Genomic DNA, 18,394 nt, shown 5'->3' with positions numbered 1-18,394 from the left:
ACCAGGAATTGAACCTACAACCCTTCAGTGCATGCGAGGGCATTCCAACTCACTGAGACACACTGGCCAGGGCATGTCACCCACTTTTTAAGAATAATTATCTCTCAGCGCTGGCTGGGTAGCTCAGTTGGTTAGAGCGTCGTTCTGATACATTAAGGTTCGATCTCCAGGCAGGGCACATACAAGACTCAACCAATGAATGCATAAATAAGTGGAACAATAAACTGATGTTTCTCTCTGTCTCTGTCTCTGTCTCTCTATCTTCCCCTTCCTCCCTCTCTCTCAAATCAATCAATCAATAAAAAAAGAATAATTATCTCTTTTATTCTTTTACAGATTTTTATTTTATTTTATGATTAAACTTTTGCTATGCACTAAATGGCTGAAGTTAGGCTTGAAGTCTAATTCTGGAAATCTAGCTTTTTTGAAATGAATTATTTCTTTTACAATTTCAGTTAATGTCTATACATCTATCTGATGCTAAAAAATCTGATGTAAAGAAACTGTAAATCTAAGTCCTTTCCTTTGCTTTGTACATAAAAAGTGTAAAATTTCTGAAGAGGTAGATGCAACATTTTCTTCAGTTAATTGTTTTCTACATTTAATCACAGAAACATTTCAGCCAATCAAAAAGCAAGTAGAAAAACCCCATCTTTAATGGATTCCTTGAGTAATTTTTATTCTAGATTGTAAATAAGTTGTTTTTATGTTTTCTATTTGGCTGTTTCAAGAGATACACAAACGAAATACACAACATAGACTAATGAAATGCCTGTATGAAACACAGGCACTCTATCAGGGGAACAAAAGCCAATGCAGAGGAGGGATTTTTCACACTTGCAAAAGTATGGGCTTTATCTGCCCTGGAGAGAGCCACTGGGCAAGACACCCTGTGACAGTGCCTGTGAGGATGTCTAATGTAGAAGCGTTCTACAGCACCCCCACCTGGAACGAGCACATAGAGCTCAGGAAGAGAAGTGCCCATTGGCAATGCCTCTCCCAGCTGCAGGGTCTTCTGTGCAGCTTCTCATGGATCAACATACCAGTTAGTCAACCCACACATCTGTTTCCTGCCCCTTAGAATCAATGATAGTATTTGCTGCTGGCGAATATGATCTGTGTGTTCAAAAAACAGCCTGGCGCCACTGTAGTTGATTTAAAAATGCAGTCCTAGGGCTACTGTGTTGAAGTCCCTTTAATTTCCTATTTAAATACTTCCAAGCTTTGTAATTATGCTATCATGTATTTATGGTCATAGGAAGTCAATTTTAAACTAAATACTCTGTAGTACCCCTTTTCCATATATATTTTCATACCATATACTAAGTTTGGGATAAAAAAGTTCAGAAAGGGTATAAAAATAAGTTGAAGGGTAGAAAATTTTAAAAACCATGAATGTCTTTTGAATATTTTAAGGTTTATAAATTTTATTAGTATTTTAAAGCAGTTTAAGAATTATTATAAACTCTCTTTCAATTTGTCTCTGTTGGGGTGAGATCAAGTTCCTTTATTGTGAGCATACAGTAGGAGCTCAATAAATGCCTGTTTCAAGAATGAATGGCTCTAAAGAGATACTTATGTCCTTCTTTAACTATTACAGGTAAATCTATAAATAGTGTTATCTTTGCCCGTGACATTTATGTAACAAGACTATGTTCAGTATAAGAACTGATTTAAAGTAACACTATAACAACGGAAAATTTAAAGGGTTAAGAAAAAGTCTAGGGTCTGCCCATGGATTTCTAAATACAGGATGCTTGACCAGGAAAATGGAAATGAGTTTTTGTGAATGAATTTCAGATGAAAGGAAATTATCAATACAAAGCTGTGTAAGTTTAAATTAATATCAAGAAACACTATTATCTGTAAAACAACCATATACATTAAGAGAAATGATATTCTCTTTTAACTTGCATTCTCAATACTATCTGTGCAAAATTGCTTGTAGTGTCCTCAAATTGGTGTCTGTAGCCAGATGCATAGAAAATATAACCTTCAGTGTTAAATATATCAAAGCCAAGGAGCTGCTGTTTCCTTGAACTGGACGGAGTCTGGCCGGGTCATGGCTGTGCTTCTGAACAACTGGTCTGGATATGTGAGACCTGCAGGACCGGCAGCAGCAGCTGGAAGGCATCCTGGATGTATGTCGTGCTATTGCAGCCCTGAGAGAGGAAAACGTGCGGTTAAAGGGTTGTTTTCATAGTTCAATCTTGACAATTCTTCCAATTTGATCATGTTCCCCGGCATCAAGCCCCACAATATTTTATAGTATTTTTCTTGTAACGTTGGTGCTTAAAGCAAATGTAAACATATTCCTTGGGATGGAGTGCTCCCAGCTCTTAATGAGCTATAGTAATAGAGAGAAGAAGTCACTCAAAAGGAGACAAGCCATTTCCATAGACTTGGAGGGCGCGTTCATGTGTGCATATTCATGATCCAATATGTCCAGTCTTTTAACTATCCTAAAAGACTAACTAACTTAGTCTTTTAACTCACCAGATCAACCTCGCTGTCCTGAAATAACATAAAAGCACAGTGTGAAGGGGGCTCTAGTCTGTCCTAACCTATAGATGAGTAAACAAGAATGGTCTGCATAAAGCTAACTGGAGATACTGTGCAGTTATTCCTGGCAAGCCTTGAGCGCCAGCGTCCTCCCATGTGCGCTGGCACCTTCTACTTGGTTTGGTAGCTGCTGTTCTGGGGTGCTCTAGCAGACACCATTTAAAGCTTCAGATAATTAAAACACCAGGAAGCGTCCACTGGGAGAGTGAATAAATATTCTACCCCATCCTCTCGGTGACCGATATGGTCAGCTACTCTGTTGACGCCTTCTGGGAGGCCAGGGCAGAGATTTTCCTGTTCCACATTCTGCCTCGGATTGCTTGGGTTTCCTCTTAACTGTCTGTTTCCCGAGAACCTGTCCTTACACTCCTTGCTCCTCGACTCCATCCCATGTGTGGCTGTGTCCTGTACAATAACACTCGGTGCCACCACTTCTTTTGTCACTTTTTTTTGGTACCTTGATAGTTTTCCTTCACAGTAAGGCATGACTCCTAAAAATGTTGCTATAAATATATAGGTAGCCCTCCCTTACTTGAAGTTCTGTAATTTCCAAATTTTGAATTGATACCTGTAAAAAATTACAATATATGCATTGCCCATGTTTAAGCTTAACTTGTTACCACTGTATGGCTTCAGCTGGGTGCCCTGTGGCTACAGATTTGTCTGTTTCTTTATTGTGTATCCCCTAAGGGAGGGTTCTCTCCCACCAACCACAGGTAGAACACACAGTCTTATGACTCAGGGATGTTCCTGAGCCTCTCTTACATCACTATTTCTGGCAAAGACATAGAAGTGTCCGGGCAGCTACCTGTCTATGCCACAAGGTCCTGGTGAGCGGACAGGCCATGGAGCCAGTGGTTGCACAGGATGGTGCCTCTGGTCACTGAACAGGCAGAGGCTAAACAGTCTGGCGCTTAGACCCAGCTAAACCAAAGATTATTGTGAACGAAGGGAAGTGCCCATTTTTACAAAAATCCCCACTGAGCAAGAATCCCTCACTGCAGCCAATAATCACAGTGTCAAATCTGGTGTCAAACCAGGCAACAGAAATCTGCTTCTGCTGGAGAAAACAGCAGCAGGAATATCGTGCAAGCTTTGCATTTCTTTTTATAGTCAGGAATTCTTGAAAATTAGGTATTGTTGCTTCACCCTAGGGTTTACAGCTGGTTGAGCTCCACAAATTTACTAAAAAAAAAAGAGTGTTGATGATAAGATTTAGAATTGCAGGAACACTTGCTGCGTGGGAAGAAAATGTAGCTCTAACATTTGCTTTGATTCGGAAGCACTTTCTCTCCCGGGCCACTTACCTCTAACAATACACTGTTGATCATGGGGTTAAGGACCTCGGCCTTCTTGTTGCTCTGGAATGAAAAGGGTGAAATTGACAGATTAGGTGCTCAACTCAAGGCTCGCCACAGAAAATGTCACACACTGGCTTTGTTGAGGGATCTCTTAGGGAGGAGAGGAGAAGTTGAAAGCTTACTCTGGACCCAGCTTCATATTTGCTGCTTCCCCTAGATGATCTCATTTAATTTTGACAAAAATCCTAAGAGGTAGGTAAGTACCATGATAACCCTAAATTAAAGATGAAAAATGGCAATCAGGAAGGCTGAATAACTTGTTTAAGGTCACATAGCTAGAAATTTAAACTCAGACCTTTGTGACTATTGAAGACTTGTAGGTCTGGGATTAGGGTGAGCAGAGTGAGGCTGGGTTGTAGCAGTGCAGAGCTGGAGCCTGTCTTTACTTAAAATTGTTTTGCATTAATTTTGATTTGATTTTTTAAAAATATTGCATTGCCCTAGCCAGTTTGGCTCAGTGGTCAGAGTATTGTCCCGAGGACTGAAGGGCCCCAGGTTTGATTCCAACCAAGGGCATGTACAGTTGCAGGCTTGATCCCCGGCCTCTGTCAGGGCATGTGTGGGAGGTAACCAATTGATGTGTCTCTCTCACATCGATCTCTCTCTCTCTCTCTCTCCCCCTTCCACTCTCTCAATGGAAAAAGTATCCTTGGTTGAGGATTAAAATAATAATAATAATAAAAAAAATCTCATTAAGCTCTGGCCGGTGTGGCTCAGTTGGTTGGGTGTTGTCCTGTGCACCAAAAGGTTGCTGGTTCTATTCCCGGTCAGGGCACATGCCTGGGCGTGCAGGAGGTAGCTGATCGACCTTTCACTCTCACATCGATGTTTCTCTCTCTCTCTCTCCCTTTCCCTCTCTCTCTAAAAAAATAAATAAAAAATAGTTTTAAAAATTGCATTAAGATATTTGTCTAGATGACTGAAGTTGTTTTTTTGTCTTCTTTGGGGGGAGCCCCCTTACATTTTTCAGGTGAGTTAAGAACCTTGCTTGCCTACCTTAGTCTCTGCCCTGTTCATTAGTCTTTTTCTTTCTTTGTTTCAATGTAAAACATGGGTATTTGGTTAGAGGGTGTGTCTTCCAGATTAACAGCAAAATTAAAACAATCTTAAATATAACTTGCAAACAAGTCTATAGATCCCAGTGGGCAAAACATAAATATATGCAATATATACAGAATACAGAGTCCGATATAAAGTGGGTATTCAAAAAATGAGAGCTAGTGTTAGTATCATCATTATTATCTCCACTACTGTCTATCCATTAACGGTCTTCTCTGTCTAAAATGTTCAATCTACTCTTCGACAATAAATAATGAAAGGGATTGGACAGAGAGAGGGCAATCTTAATAGACTGTTTTTCCTTACCGCGCCCAGAAGACATTATGGGGAACAGAGTATATAAATGAAATACATCTTCCCAGAGTAGCCCACTTTCATTGACATTACTCTACTGGGGAAACCACAATGAAGTCTTGGTGGGGAAAAAAAAAAATCTTTAAAAGCCCAGTCATTTTAGTAAGTAACCAGAAAATCCATTATGGTATTTGCTTTCATGTTTACTTGATTATCAATAAACCTCTAAAATATAATCAAAATGACATCAGTTTCAGAATCAATGAGATGTGCAAGCAATTTTAATAGAGTCTGGAGAGCAATAGACTGTCATTAGCTTCGAGCTATGAATAATGGCAGGTATGGAGAACAGAGACAATGACTTCATGCGGATGATTCATCCCAGTCCTGGAAGAGGAGGGCCGTTGTGGCGAGGCGGCATTTTACTGAGCTCTATTTAGACTTAGCTTTTTCTTCCTCCAAAATAATAACAAGTGTGTTTCTGATTTTGTGCACACAAACATTTGTGCACATATGTGTATTTATAGTTGATCCTTGAACAACTTGGGGTTACGGGTGCTGAGCCCCTGCACAGTTGAAAACTGTGGATACCTTTTTTTAAAAATCCTCACTCAAGGATATTTTTTCCATTATTTTTCAGAGAGAGTGAAAGGGAGAGAGAGAGAGAGAGAGAGAGAGAGAGAGAAACATTGATGTGAGAGAGACACATCCATTGGCTGCCTCCTGCATGCGCCCCGACCAGGGCCGGGGATCGAGCCTGCAACTGAGGCGTGTGCCCATGGCCAGAACTGAACGTGGAACCCTCCAGTCCACGGGCCGATGCTCTAACTACTGAGTGGAACTAGCTAGGGCTGTGGGTAACTTTTGATGTCTCTACTTCTCAAAGCCCCTAATAGACCCATCTCCATTAAAAAGTTGAAAAAAGAATCAGTATTACACTCTTACCCCAACAGTGGTTAAGGAATTTGTAAACTTCTTTGATAAGGAGGCCACTTCATTGCACATTGCAGTAGTTAATCTGAAATTAAAAAAAAAAAAAAAGCGATTGGGGATTTTCAATAAAGTAAAATAATTTAACCATCAAGACAATTACTGATATTAATACTCATATATTGATACCAGTATTAACACAAGTTTGAAGATGCTTTGTAGAAATGTTTTTCTCAATAACTTTCCATGATTCACAAACACAGTTTAATCGAATCCTGGTTTTCTTTGCATGCTTAATTAAAGAATAATCATCTAATTCAGTCTACCTCTTTTTAGACTCAAAACCACATGTGAAGAACATCAGTCTCGGCTCCACATGTAGAGGGATTTAACACTCTTGCCAAGTGGCTTTTCTCCAGCTCTTTGGTCATTTTTAAATAACAATGAACATTCACTGAGGTACTATATTAAGTACTTTTGTATAAATAATTTCATTTAATCCTCACAGTGACCTTATTGGTTACATTATTATTCCCATTTTATAGATGAAGAAACTGACATTTAAGAAGGTTAAATAACTTGCTTAGGACATGCAGTAGTGATAGAGCTGGGATTCAAACTCAGGTGTCTCTTGATATCTTAACTGTTTTTATCAGATGCCCCTGCAGAATATGTTTTTAAGACATATCAAAACTCCAAGTTTATTCCAGCCATTCCACTTCTAAGACTTTACCCCAAGAAAATAATGCAAAATGGACACAAATACTTCACTAAAGCAATGTGTCATAACATTACAGAATTTGGAATATGTAGAGCTGGTATAAGTCCCTATGAACGGTGGGGTGTGTTTGCATATTTTTGTGAAGCTTGCTAAGAAGTCCCATTAAGGTGTCCTTTCAGTATTTGTGTGGTGTGTTGAAAACGTAATTACTCTTAAAGGTCTGTACTTCTATGACTTGGATCTATTAAAACAAACACTTTCTTAGCTCTGAACTATTTAGGGTGTCTTCTCTTAAATCTCTTCATAAATAATTCCTGAAATGACTAGCTAACTATTATTATCCTTGCTGACAGGGTTCATTTCTTAAGAGAGTACTTGTACCTTAAGATGAGCATAAAAACTGGAATTAGCTGACTTGAAAACTGAATCTTTAGTAGCCTAGGGTGTGTGTGTATTTGAATGGCACATGGATGTAAAATTGGAAAAAAAAGAATTTAAAATAACATTTACTTTATCAGAACTTTTGCTTGGTCCTGAGCTGGTTTCTCCTCTTCTTGTCCATGAAGAATTAATTCTGCTACTTTATGAAGCTGCTCGATACAGCGTGCTGTGACTTCTGCGAGACTTTCGATGGACAGCATGTATACTTCCTGAAATAAGTGAATGCAAGTAAGAAAATTATGCACTGAGCAGATACTTTTAAAAAAAAAGTGATATTAAAACATATGTGTATATATATATGTGTGTGTGTAATTCTTGGAAAAAGAACCCAAATATGACCTGAAAAAGTTTACCCAAAGATTAATGGGTGTGTCTAAGGCTTTTCTAAGTGGAAATTCTGCCAGAAAATGGAAGTGCTGTCTGGTTCCCAGGGACATGGTTAAGTGTTAGTCACGGCTATGTCCCTAGTTCTCAGAGCAATGCTGGGCACACAACAGGCAGGTGCTCAAGAAGGTGTGGGAAAGGGCGGTTGAATGAACAGACCTCAATGGACATTTTTCTCAGCGTGATCTAATTTTAAAAATTACCTTTTCTAAAATTAAAATCCAGTGTAAGATGAAGTTATTGCAAACTCATCTTTAAACACAGGCAGGATATCAATTATGCATATATATATTTATTAAACTACAGAATAAAAACTATTGCAATAAAATTTTTTTTTTTTGGAAAAAGCTTCAATTACCTCATCGTTATGGGGCATAAAGACATTTTACGGTTACAAATTTGCACACAAGATGGAATTTCACTCTCAAGGTAAATCAACTCTGTTCTTAAAGATCATTTTCTCCCCTTCAAATTACAATTGTAGAGCTATGGAGAAAAGCTACAATAGCTATGCTGAGTCATCGATTATCTTGGTGCAGAGAAATTGTAGTGTTTATTATACTAATTCTCATATTTCTATAATAAAAATGAAATGGCTTTCCCTCGCTTTAAATTAGGCTGCTAATAAAGTGAACATAAGATTACAGTCTAAAAGAGATGGACCTCAACGGCCTTCGCTCTCCTTTCTTCCTTCCCTTCTTCGGGGTGTTCGGGTTCCGTTTCCTTTTCTTCCTTCTCAGTTTTCTCCTCGGTCCCTTCTGCCACATCTACTGGCGCCTCGGCTTGGTCATCTCCCACCCAGTCGTGAGCTTTCTTCATGGCCTGCAAAGATCCCCAGCCAAGGCAAGACATTCACTGTGCAAATACGGGGAGTGAGAAATTCCCTGAGCCTTCAAGGCTGGTTCTCTGCACATTTGAAGAATGATGGGGCGATTCCCTAAGCTCCTTGAGAACAGCTTCTTGTCGCTTTCGGGCGAGGGGACAGAATAGAAAGGAAGGACGGAGAGGACGGCACAGGGTGGAGGGTGTTTTAAAAAGCACTCTAAGATGATACTCGGGTAAGAATAAAAACGATGGACACCTTAAAAAGGTGATAGTACCTTTTTCACGTTTCAGGACCAACTATAAAAGAATCACAGTACTTTCTGAATATGTTAGAGATTCAGCAGGGGTCATTGCTAAAGCAACTGTCCTCATGGCTGTGGCTCATGAAGCCCTCAGTGCCGCCTGAGCCTGCTAATGCAGCGCCCTGGGGAGGTGAGACAGGCTCTTCTCCAGTCCTGCGAGGGCTCTGACCTCACGAGGAGGGGAGAAGGGCCGCTGGAGAGACCTGGCGCCACTCAGCGACTGGTTTAATTTCACAGGAGTGCCTAAGAAATTATGGCTACATTGAACAGGCATCAGCCACCTTCCCGATCTGCTGTTCCCTACATTTAGAAAGGGAGCTTTTATCAAATAGTTTTTAAGCTGTCTGCTTAAGTGAAAGTTGTATCTGAGCTCATGCCAAACCTACTTGTCATCTTAAAGCGGTCATATCAAAGTTTAATATGTCAGAGCATTGAGTGGCATGTTAATGGTAAGAAGATCTGGGGAGACATAAACCCAACAACACGATCCTTGGTGTGCTGTCCGCTTTTAGCAACTGAGGTTCACCTGACTATGGTAATAAACCGGGGAGGCCTTGGAGGCACCGCACACTCTCCGAGCAGTGGCAGGTGCTGCGTGGAGATGAATGAGGCAATTTCCCATTGTGTTCAAGTCACTGACCTGCCAGAGTCGGTGACCTCTATCGGAGATAAAGAAATTACTCATCTCTCCTCCTCACTGCCTCATTCTGCCCTTTCCTCACCCACCTGGATAAATGATGCCCTGTGCCAACCACTGCTCGCTAAAGAGAAGAAAGGGAAAACAGGGAGAGAGTAGGAAAAATGTCACAGTTTTAAGTAATCAATGATCAGTGTCCTCATTAAGAAACTCTGCAGCAAGACCTTGTACTAACTTGCAAAGCCGACTGAGGTACCATTAGGGGAACTCAGAGTGTTGTAGCTGGAAGATTCTTAGACACAGCACAGGACCAGCATTCCAGGTGGGAGGGACGTGAGGCGGCCCTGGCTGATGTGCTTCTCTCTGCCTAATTCTGGCCTGTCACTTCAGGTGGGGAGGGGAGATGGCATTTGAAAAAACCCCTTGGGGATTCTGTACTCCTTCTCTTCCCTATGCCGAAGACAAGCACTGCTCTGACATAAAATTCTATTTTGAGAAGTGACTTGTTTAAGGTCATAAGGTAATTACTACGGAAGCTGCAGCTAAAGCATAGGTCTAGCACGTTCTCTACCATTGCATTTCATTATGTAGCCGCCTCGAATCTTAATTACTGACCACAGACTTCCCTCCACCCATGCGCCATTTGGGGTTTGGGGTTTTTCCATTTCAGGTGGGTCTCTGGAATTTTATAACTGAGACCTTCTTCTAAAAAACAAAATCTCAGACAGACGGGGCTGACCTTATTGAGTTTGTCAGGCGTGGCCGCAACGTGTAATTCAAAGAGAAGCTCTGTAAGCATGCTGGCAAATTCTTCTCCCTTTTCTTCCGAGCCTAGAAATAGGAAGCGACAGAAGTAAGAAGCATGATTTATTTTTTTCTTTTTCAAAAGGTGGCAGCTCCCCCAACCCACAGCCTGCCCTCCAGCTTCCAAGCAAAAATGAGTGTCGCCTACTTATGACACAGCCGCGAGGCAGTAGGCTGCTGCTCACAGCACTAGCTGGGGTGCCCCCAGGCTGGCCTGAAGGCAATGTGGGGGCTGGGAGAGACTTATCCATCTTATTTGCAGCTATAGGTAGGTGGTCAGTAGCTGTTTGCTGAAAGAATGACTGAGTGAACAAATAAATGACCTTTTCTCAGGTCAACACTGTATTTATGACTTAGAGTATTGCTATGCCTAGCGTTGCAACACTGATAAGACCCAGGGCGCCCTTTCATGTCCACAGAACCACAGTGCTGAGGAAGGCAAATTAGTCTCGATGGAGGAGGTGATGTCTGAACTGAACCTTCAAGAATGAGAAGGCATTACACATGCACAAAGGAAGAGTTTGGGGGTGGAGGGAAGGAGAGAAGGGGAAAGAGCAAGAGATTTCATCAAAAGCTGAGATTCTCTCTCTGCTGAGCTGAAGTTTTGGTCTCATCTTCTCTAGGTAGGCAAAGTAAGAGGGGCAGGGGCACATCTGAGCATCGACAAGATTTCATCCCCAAACTGCCTGGTCCTCCTTGTTCTGTAGAAGGCAGTGTTACAGGGCAGAAGGAGCCCTGCACTGAGGCTTGGAAGGTGCAGGCTCTATACCAGCTCCCGTATCTAGTGGATCTGTGACATGCGGCCAGTCACAGGGCTTCTTAGCTTCCAAACCTTCCTCTGCAAATTTAGGATAATAAAACCCAACCATCTCCTCGTTAGCTGTGTTGCAAGAACCAAATAATATAACAAATGCAAAAGTATTTTGTAAACACTAAAGTTTCATGAACTATATTGTTATGTGCTATAAAGATATAACATAAGGAGATAAAAAATATTTGGGAGTAATCAACACTAAATTAGGAAACAAGCACTTTGTGTAGGCCCAGCTTTTAAATGTGCATTCATGCTATAAAACAGGAAAATACACCAATAGCTTCGGCCAAATATTTTAGAAAAAAAATCACAGAGGAAAATGGAAGTGCACAGAAACAGATGATAAAAAATGTTGCAACAAAGAATGCCTATTACTGCAACTCTTGGTCTGTATATATGGTGAGAAGACCTTCATCAAGACAATAAAAATAGAAAATAGCCTTTTAAAATCTCTTTACAACAGTGGTAAACGGAATTAGTATGATAAAATTATGCTCTGCTGGAAAGACCAACATGCAAATCATTAGGTAACATTATTAAATGCAAGGGAGCCTGATATTAAACTCACCTAAAAATCACAGTTTACTTGGAGACTGTCAAAGAAATTATTTAGGTGTTAGGAGACTTTTAGAAATGTAAGTGCTCATGAGAAAAAATTTGATGAAAACATTCTAGTTTCTTCTCGAGTTTTGCTCCTGATTTGTCCACTCACCCCACTGGTAAGTTGTAACACTCCATCACAACTGGATTGATTTGACGACAACCATGCTATTCTTTAAGTGTTCGAATGACATTTCTTTATTAAATTAATTAAAATTAATAGCAGTTTGATAATCTGGAGATGCCCTTTGGGAAAATGGATATACTATATGGGAGATTACCGGGTTCTGTCACTTAAGGAGAGACAGGTCTACCATTTCTTAATCTTGCTATTTAAGGGGACTTTAATTATTTTTTTGGTCATATTTTAAAAAAATCTCAGTTTAATGAAGTTCTACATGGAGACTAGAACACATCCTTTTCTATTTAACAGTATTGAATCAAGTTTTCTCTCCAAGAAATAGCACTAGTTGGGAAAGCAATACTGCCTTAACTTGCACTGGCAACAGGATCTCTTTGATGTGACAGGGACTTTGGGAGCCTCTTTTAATCCTTTCGGATTGAAGCCCTAATAAGACCAAGGTCTACTTCCAGCATCAAGAAACTGAAGAGAAATAGCCTGGCTCTTTATGGTGATTGTTACTCTGGGAAAGAGGCATCTATATTAGTTCATCTTGAGGCCATGATACTAGTGGCATGACCTCTGACAGCTGTGTCCTAGTTTCTTCGTTATTAACGCAAACACAAGGCTGTCATCCTTTGTGACTTTGGAGAAACATACAAATGCTTAAAAACATAATTCTCCAACAGTCTCTTTGACATCGGCCTCTTTCTATGCTTTAGTGTAATTGATTTTTCTATTTTGATGCAATGAACATAAAGCTAATTAAGCTGAAGGTCAGTATGTGGGGCTAAAGCTGGAGATGGTATTTAAATGACGGTTTGCAAATGCTTAGAATAATTTTGCCCTAAGCATGGAGGCTGAAGCATTGGACCTTTTAATTAAAGGTATGTACCACACCTGGGCACAAAACATTTCCAGCAACTTGACGGAATAAATGCATGTGATCACTACTCTGCATGTGGGTAAGACCAAGGGCAAACATCAATAAAAACTACCACTTATTACACCTTTACTATTTTCCTGGCATTGTGTTAGCACTTTAAATAATAATCACAGCTAACATTTTGAGCGGTTCTGTGTGCCAGGCACTATAATATATATTTTTACATATACTCTCTAATTTGATCCTCACAATATCCCTTGAAATATGTGTCATTGTCTCCATTTGACAGGTGAGATACGGAATTTCAGAAAGGTTACATAACTCATTCAAAGCCATACAGCATGTAAATGGTGAAAATGTGTCAAGTGGGACCCTTAAGATGGTCCTAGAAGCCAGCCCTGTCTTGTCCTTGGTTGCCTGACCTTTCAGCATAACCCACATGGAATACTGTTGTTGTGGTGCTTGCTGATGACACAGTAAGAAATCACTGTCCATGTGCAGAGCAAAGGTTTTACTATATTCTGCTCCCAAATGGACAACTTAATCAAAGCATGTCTACCTTTGAGATCACTTTCCTCCCCTCTCTAGGAAGCCGTTTCTCACAAAATAGGTCCTGGTGTCCTTGGGGCCATGTCATTGGCTGGAGGATTATCAGGAGAGCGAACCTGGCTCAGTTCAGTGATTGACAACCTGACATATCACTCCAGTGTGTGCCTTGGTATGAACTGTACTTTTTAGGTGGAGTATAGGCCACTTACAAATACATCCTAATTCCTACACATATAAATTAAAAGGGAGAGGAAAATATGAAAAGAAATCCATTGAAAGACCTGCCCACCATCAATATCAATCACATTCAGCACCTTCCACATGCAGATAAAAAAGTCGACATCGGAGCATACACGCTCGGCACCAGGGCCCTGTTTAGCGCATTGCCCTCCTGTTCCCTTGGCCACACCTGTTTATTTCATGCCTGTGATGTGCCAGGGATTGTGCTGGACACCAGAGACATAAAGATGCCTCAGTCAGGAGTTCCCGCCCAGCAAAAGAGGATTACAGACCACTGTGACCAGCTCCTGTAAGAAGAGCAGATGCCTGGGGTGTTTGGGGAGTGGAAGGAGGAGCACTGAATTAGATAATCCCACCCTGTTCAAAGGTGTGTGCTTATTAATAGCAGTTTCATAGGGTTATGCCAACACTTTGTCTTGCTATTAACTGACTATTTTCCTTTACCTTGCTCTTCTTGATTCTCTTGATTCTCTGATTCTTTGGCAGCAAAGATGTCTTTAATAGAAATTAGGTCATTTTTTAAGAGTTCCAGCTTCTCTCCATCAAGAGAGGCTAAAAATGACTGAACCTGAAAAAAGAAATAGGTCAGCATGACTGTCGTCTTTTCTTCCCCTTAATGACATTTATGTACAGATGTCCCCAGTTCTCCTGGACAGGTGATTCGTGGTGTGGGAGGTAACACCGGGTTGAATTGCCTATTCACTGTGCAACGCTGGGTCAGTTACTTAAGCTTGCTCGGCCTCAGTTTTTAAATTTTTAAAGTAAGATACACACCTCACTGTGATCCTCCTGCAGTAAATGAGACAATGGACATGAGATGCATTGCACAGGTGCCCACAGCAGATGCTAAATGAATGGTGGCGGCAGCTCCTCCCCGACCATGGTTACATACACTTTGGTGCTAACCCTGGATTCTAATATCAGCTCCTCACTTCCTAATGATGCAACTTTGGGTAATTTGTTTAACCTTTCTAGGCCTCAGCTTCCTTATCTGTAAAATGGGGGCTAATAGGATCTACCTTATAAGGTTGATTTGAAGGTTAAATAAAATAATGCACTTAAAAGTACTTAGAGTGATCAAATTTATATATATATATATATATATACACACACACACACACACACACACACACATACATGTAAATATACACATGTAAATAAACATAAATAAATATATATACACAGATATAGATACATATATACTTACTAGATGTGGGCTATTGTATTGGGGTTGCAAGAACACACAAAACACATTTTTCTTCTCAGAGATCTTATAGTCTAGAGAAGGGAGGCCCACATTAACTAAGAAAACCATGGCAGCCGTGAGTGGAGTGTCAGTGGGGGCACCAGGGAGGGACTGTCCATCCCCCTGGGGAGGCGAGATGGTGTGCAGAAACTTCACAGGGGTCTGATGTCCTCCCTGAACTGCTGTTCTCTCTGCCTGTTGTTTCAGATCCCCTCTTTGAAACGATCCTCTGTAAACACTTAAAAATTATTTGTACAGATGGCCAGTCATTCTCTGTGAGTCTGAAGATTGATTTCAATTCCTAAGCTGGCCAAAGGGCATGGAGAAACACATAAAAAGTGAAGCATGACTACAGTACATGGCTTTTAATTTTTCGTTCCTTGGTCCAACACTTGCTCTGCAGGGAGAGACAGCAGAGGAGCCACTGTGCCCTTTAGAATGTGTTTTAATATTCATTACGGTAGTAGATTCGCACATCAGGATAAGTGAGAGAGTTAGAGAGGTCATCAGGATGCAGAACACCATTTTCCTGAACGCTGCTAATGCAACCAGCGCCAAAGCTCGGGAAGGAGCCTGGCGGGAAGTCATCAACACAAACCCATTAGCAGAGTTCAGTGGGTGAAAGCAAAAGCGTGCCGCACGAGGGCTGCCGCCCCTCCTTTTCACCTTGACCTTTTCAAACTCTTTATTGCAGCTCATACACTCATGGTTAGGTCTCAGGGTCCTAGATGTGCCCACGTCATATTGCTACGCTCTAGATATATTTTCTAAACAGCAGTTTTCTAAGAATAAAGATAAAGGTAATTGAATAAATGTGTTAGAGTACAACACTTAGTGAAAATGTACACACACGTAGAACATTTTGGTTTTCCTGTGTCTCCTGGAGGGGAGCCATCCTCCAGGAGCGACTGCAGTGGGGTTTCCTGCTTTCGGCACCTCTGGGAAGGGATCTTTTAAGCAAAGGATTGTTTTGTCAGCATCTGTTTACTACAGCATCTCTTTTGCTTCCCCCTAGTTCATTCTGTTATGCCAAGGCAATGTGAGTTGACTATTTACTTCACTCCAATAAATAATAATTAATTATGCATGGCTCAATAAATATTCGTGGAATGCTGACTACATGCTTGGCACTGTGCTTAAGTACTGTCGGGAACACAAACAGATTTGTAGACAGTCTGCCTTACGAATCTTTTCCCTGAAAGGGGGCATGGGGTACCATTTTGAAGATTCTTGTTTGCTATTTTTGCAAAATATTGAGTATAATGGGAGTACAATTATTCGTTTTTCCTTAAGATTTATAGATCACACCACATTGCCATGCCAACTGCCATCCTAGAATCCACCTAGTAGATAATACTAATGCTAATAAGTCCTTATACCTCCATATACCCTGTCCCGGTTTCAGCCAGTGGAATGGTAGTGGAAGGGATATAAATCATTTCTGGGTCAAGAGTTTTTAAAAATGGAAGTGTCCCCTCTATGCGCTCTCTCCTCATGCTGGTGGGATTAAGAAGACACTAGATGATGGTCCAAGCCAATACTTCAGAGGTGGCCACAGGGGAGTCCACAGGGCCAAAGGGATAGCCTGCCCTGAGCCCACACTCCCCCGACTGGAGCGCACTCCTCCAGGGACTCTCCAAGTTCCCTGCCACGGCCTGTACGGGCCTCTTCCCCAGGCTGTGCTCCTCACAGTGGGACCATCTCCTGGATGAGGACACTCCTGGGCCCAAGGGGTGACAAAGGTGGCTGTTTGCAGGATATGGGTGGAACTTGAACTAAGTTATCCTCACATGCGCATGTGGGGCTCTCTGAGGTGAGAGACAATTGGAGATAAAAGGAGGAGAGCAGGCAGGAGGGTGGTGTGGAAATTTGAGGAGTCTGAGAATTCTAAATGGGAACCCGGCCTTCCAGGGCATTACAAAAGTATATTTGTCAAAAGTAGGATGACAGAATCTATTTTCTTCAGCAGTCTGTTTCCAAAAGTGCTTTTACTCTTAAATATTTGGTATGTGTAAGGTTGCCAGATAAAATATAGGACATTTGGTTAAATTTGAGTTCTGGATAAACAATGAATATTTTCGTAGTATAAGTGTGTGTGCCAAATACTGCACAGGCCATGTTTATGCTAAAAAATATATTCTAAAGTTAAAATTTAACAGGTCATTCTGTATTTTTATTTTTTACATCTGACAATCCCAGGATAGGCCTCCATTTGTATTCTTGCCAGAGGTCTAAGAGCACTAGGATGGGTCTAGTGCCTGGCTCCCTAAATGCAGGAAAGTTCCCTGCTGATCAGGCACCCCCGTCTGGGACTGTTATAGGAGGGAGGAAAACTCCTAATGGTTTTGACACATACATTATTAGGACTGTTTATTTCGGTACCCAGTAACTATCATTACTGAGTAAGCCAAGAAAAGAAGTCTGCATTACTTACTATAAAAACTACAAAAATCTCCAGGTTGGGGAAAGAAAACTGAGTTTGTAGGAGCAGTGTGCAAACAGAGGGAAATTCATCCCTCCAGGGACCTAACCTCCCTCCTAGCAACAGCAGTCCTTTGGGGCTCTTTTCCAGGGACCTGAGGCTGTTTCACAGCTGAGACCAGCCAGAGTGAAATCTCTGCAACAGAACCAGCCAGAGTGAAATCTCTCTCCACCACCATGATGGCCTCAAGGGGCCATGCTCCCCTGTAGTGTTTTTAGTAATAATAACAAACACATGTAACACAAGAATGCGTGTAAGAATAAAATGTCATCAATATTATATGTGCATATACTCATATATGTATAAAATGACAACTATCATTTATTGAGTGCTTATTATGTATTAGGCATGCTGTGACTAACTTCACATGGATTATCTCACTTAATTATTTTAGTAATCCTATTTTAATATGAAGTAGGTTTTCATTATTATTCCCATTTCATAGATAAGGAGACTGAGGTAAGACAGGTCCAAAATCATACAGCTACTGAATTATATTTGATCACATAACATTTGACTCCAAACACAGCTTTTGTAGGGAAAACTCTGTGCTTCATTTTCTAAAGTACACCTTACCAGATTATTGAATTCTGATTCTATGGGAGTAATTTTATAACTCTGTAAATTGTAGATAGCTGATTGTAGTGTAAAATAATTCTTGTGTACAGATATGTGAATGAATTTTGCCCAGCTGAGGGACAACCTCCTATGGAAAAACCAGGTCTGTGTCCATTTGCGTGCTCATTTCAAAATTGCTTTACTGCATATAAATTTGTGGCTCTTTGGCTTTTCCTTTGAATCAGTTATAATATCAGTTTGGGTCCTTCATTTAATTAATGAGCTAACTAAATTCTTTAACTCATGCTCATTTTATATCTGTATAAGACTCATGATTTTGCTTTAAAAAAATTATTTGTTAACAGTTTAACTACAAGACTGTCACTGATGGCTCATGGACAACTTTTTAGCAAATAAACATGAGAATAACTTGTAATTCGATAATCTTCTGGGTGGGAAATAGGGATGTGTGTGTCTCCGTCTTGTTTGGATCTTGGTTGCCTGCTATGTGGCAGATGTCATCTTCCCCTGACTAGGTGGGCATGAAGAATGTCTCAACCTTCTCAAAGTCCAAACAT

At 40.8% G+C, this 18,394-nt stretch overlaps 1 protein-coding gene across 2 annotated transcripts in view; it reads right to left on the bottom strand.

Moving 5' to 3' along the window:
- Positions 1–300: 300 nt before the first annotated feature.
- FAM114A1 (family with sequence similarity 114 member A1) overlaps positions 301–18,394 on the bottom strand; it is a 48,357-nt gene continuing 30,263 nt past the window's right edge. The window contains exons 8-14 of one of the 2 annotated variants that reach the window (XM_081147543.1): positions 13,975–14,098; positions 10,256–10,347; positions 8,416–8,574; positions 7,438–7,577; positions 6,222–6,294; positions 3,870–3,923; positions 301–2,162 (exon numbers count right to left, since the gene is read on the bottom strand). In XM_081147543.1, coding sequence (XP_081003669.1) covers positions 2,061–2,162; positions 3,870–3,923; positions 6,222–6,294; positions 7,438–7,577; positions 8,416–8,574; positions 10,256–10,347; positions 13,975–14,098 — 744 coding nt within the window. In that variant the 3' untranslated portion in view covers positions 301–2,060. The remainder of the gene's footprint in view (positions 2,163–3,869; positions 3,924–6,221; positions 6,295–7,437; positions 7,578–8,415; positions 8,575–10,255; positions 10,348–13,974; positions 14,099–18,394) is intronic. The other variant, XM_081147542.1, reaches the window with a different exon arrangement.

This window comes from Miniopterus schreibersii, assembly GCF_964146895.1.
Source record: "Miniopterus schreibersii genome assembly, chromosome: 1".
NCBI classification, from domain to species: Eukaryota; Metazoa; Chordata; class Mammalia; order Chiroptera; family Miniopteridae; genus Miniopterus; species Miniopterus schreibersii.
The sequence above is the reverse complement of the archived record's forward strand: the minus strand, read 5'-3'. Positions and strand labels throughout refer to the sequence as shown.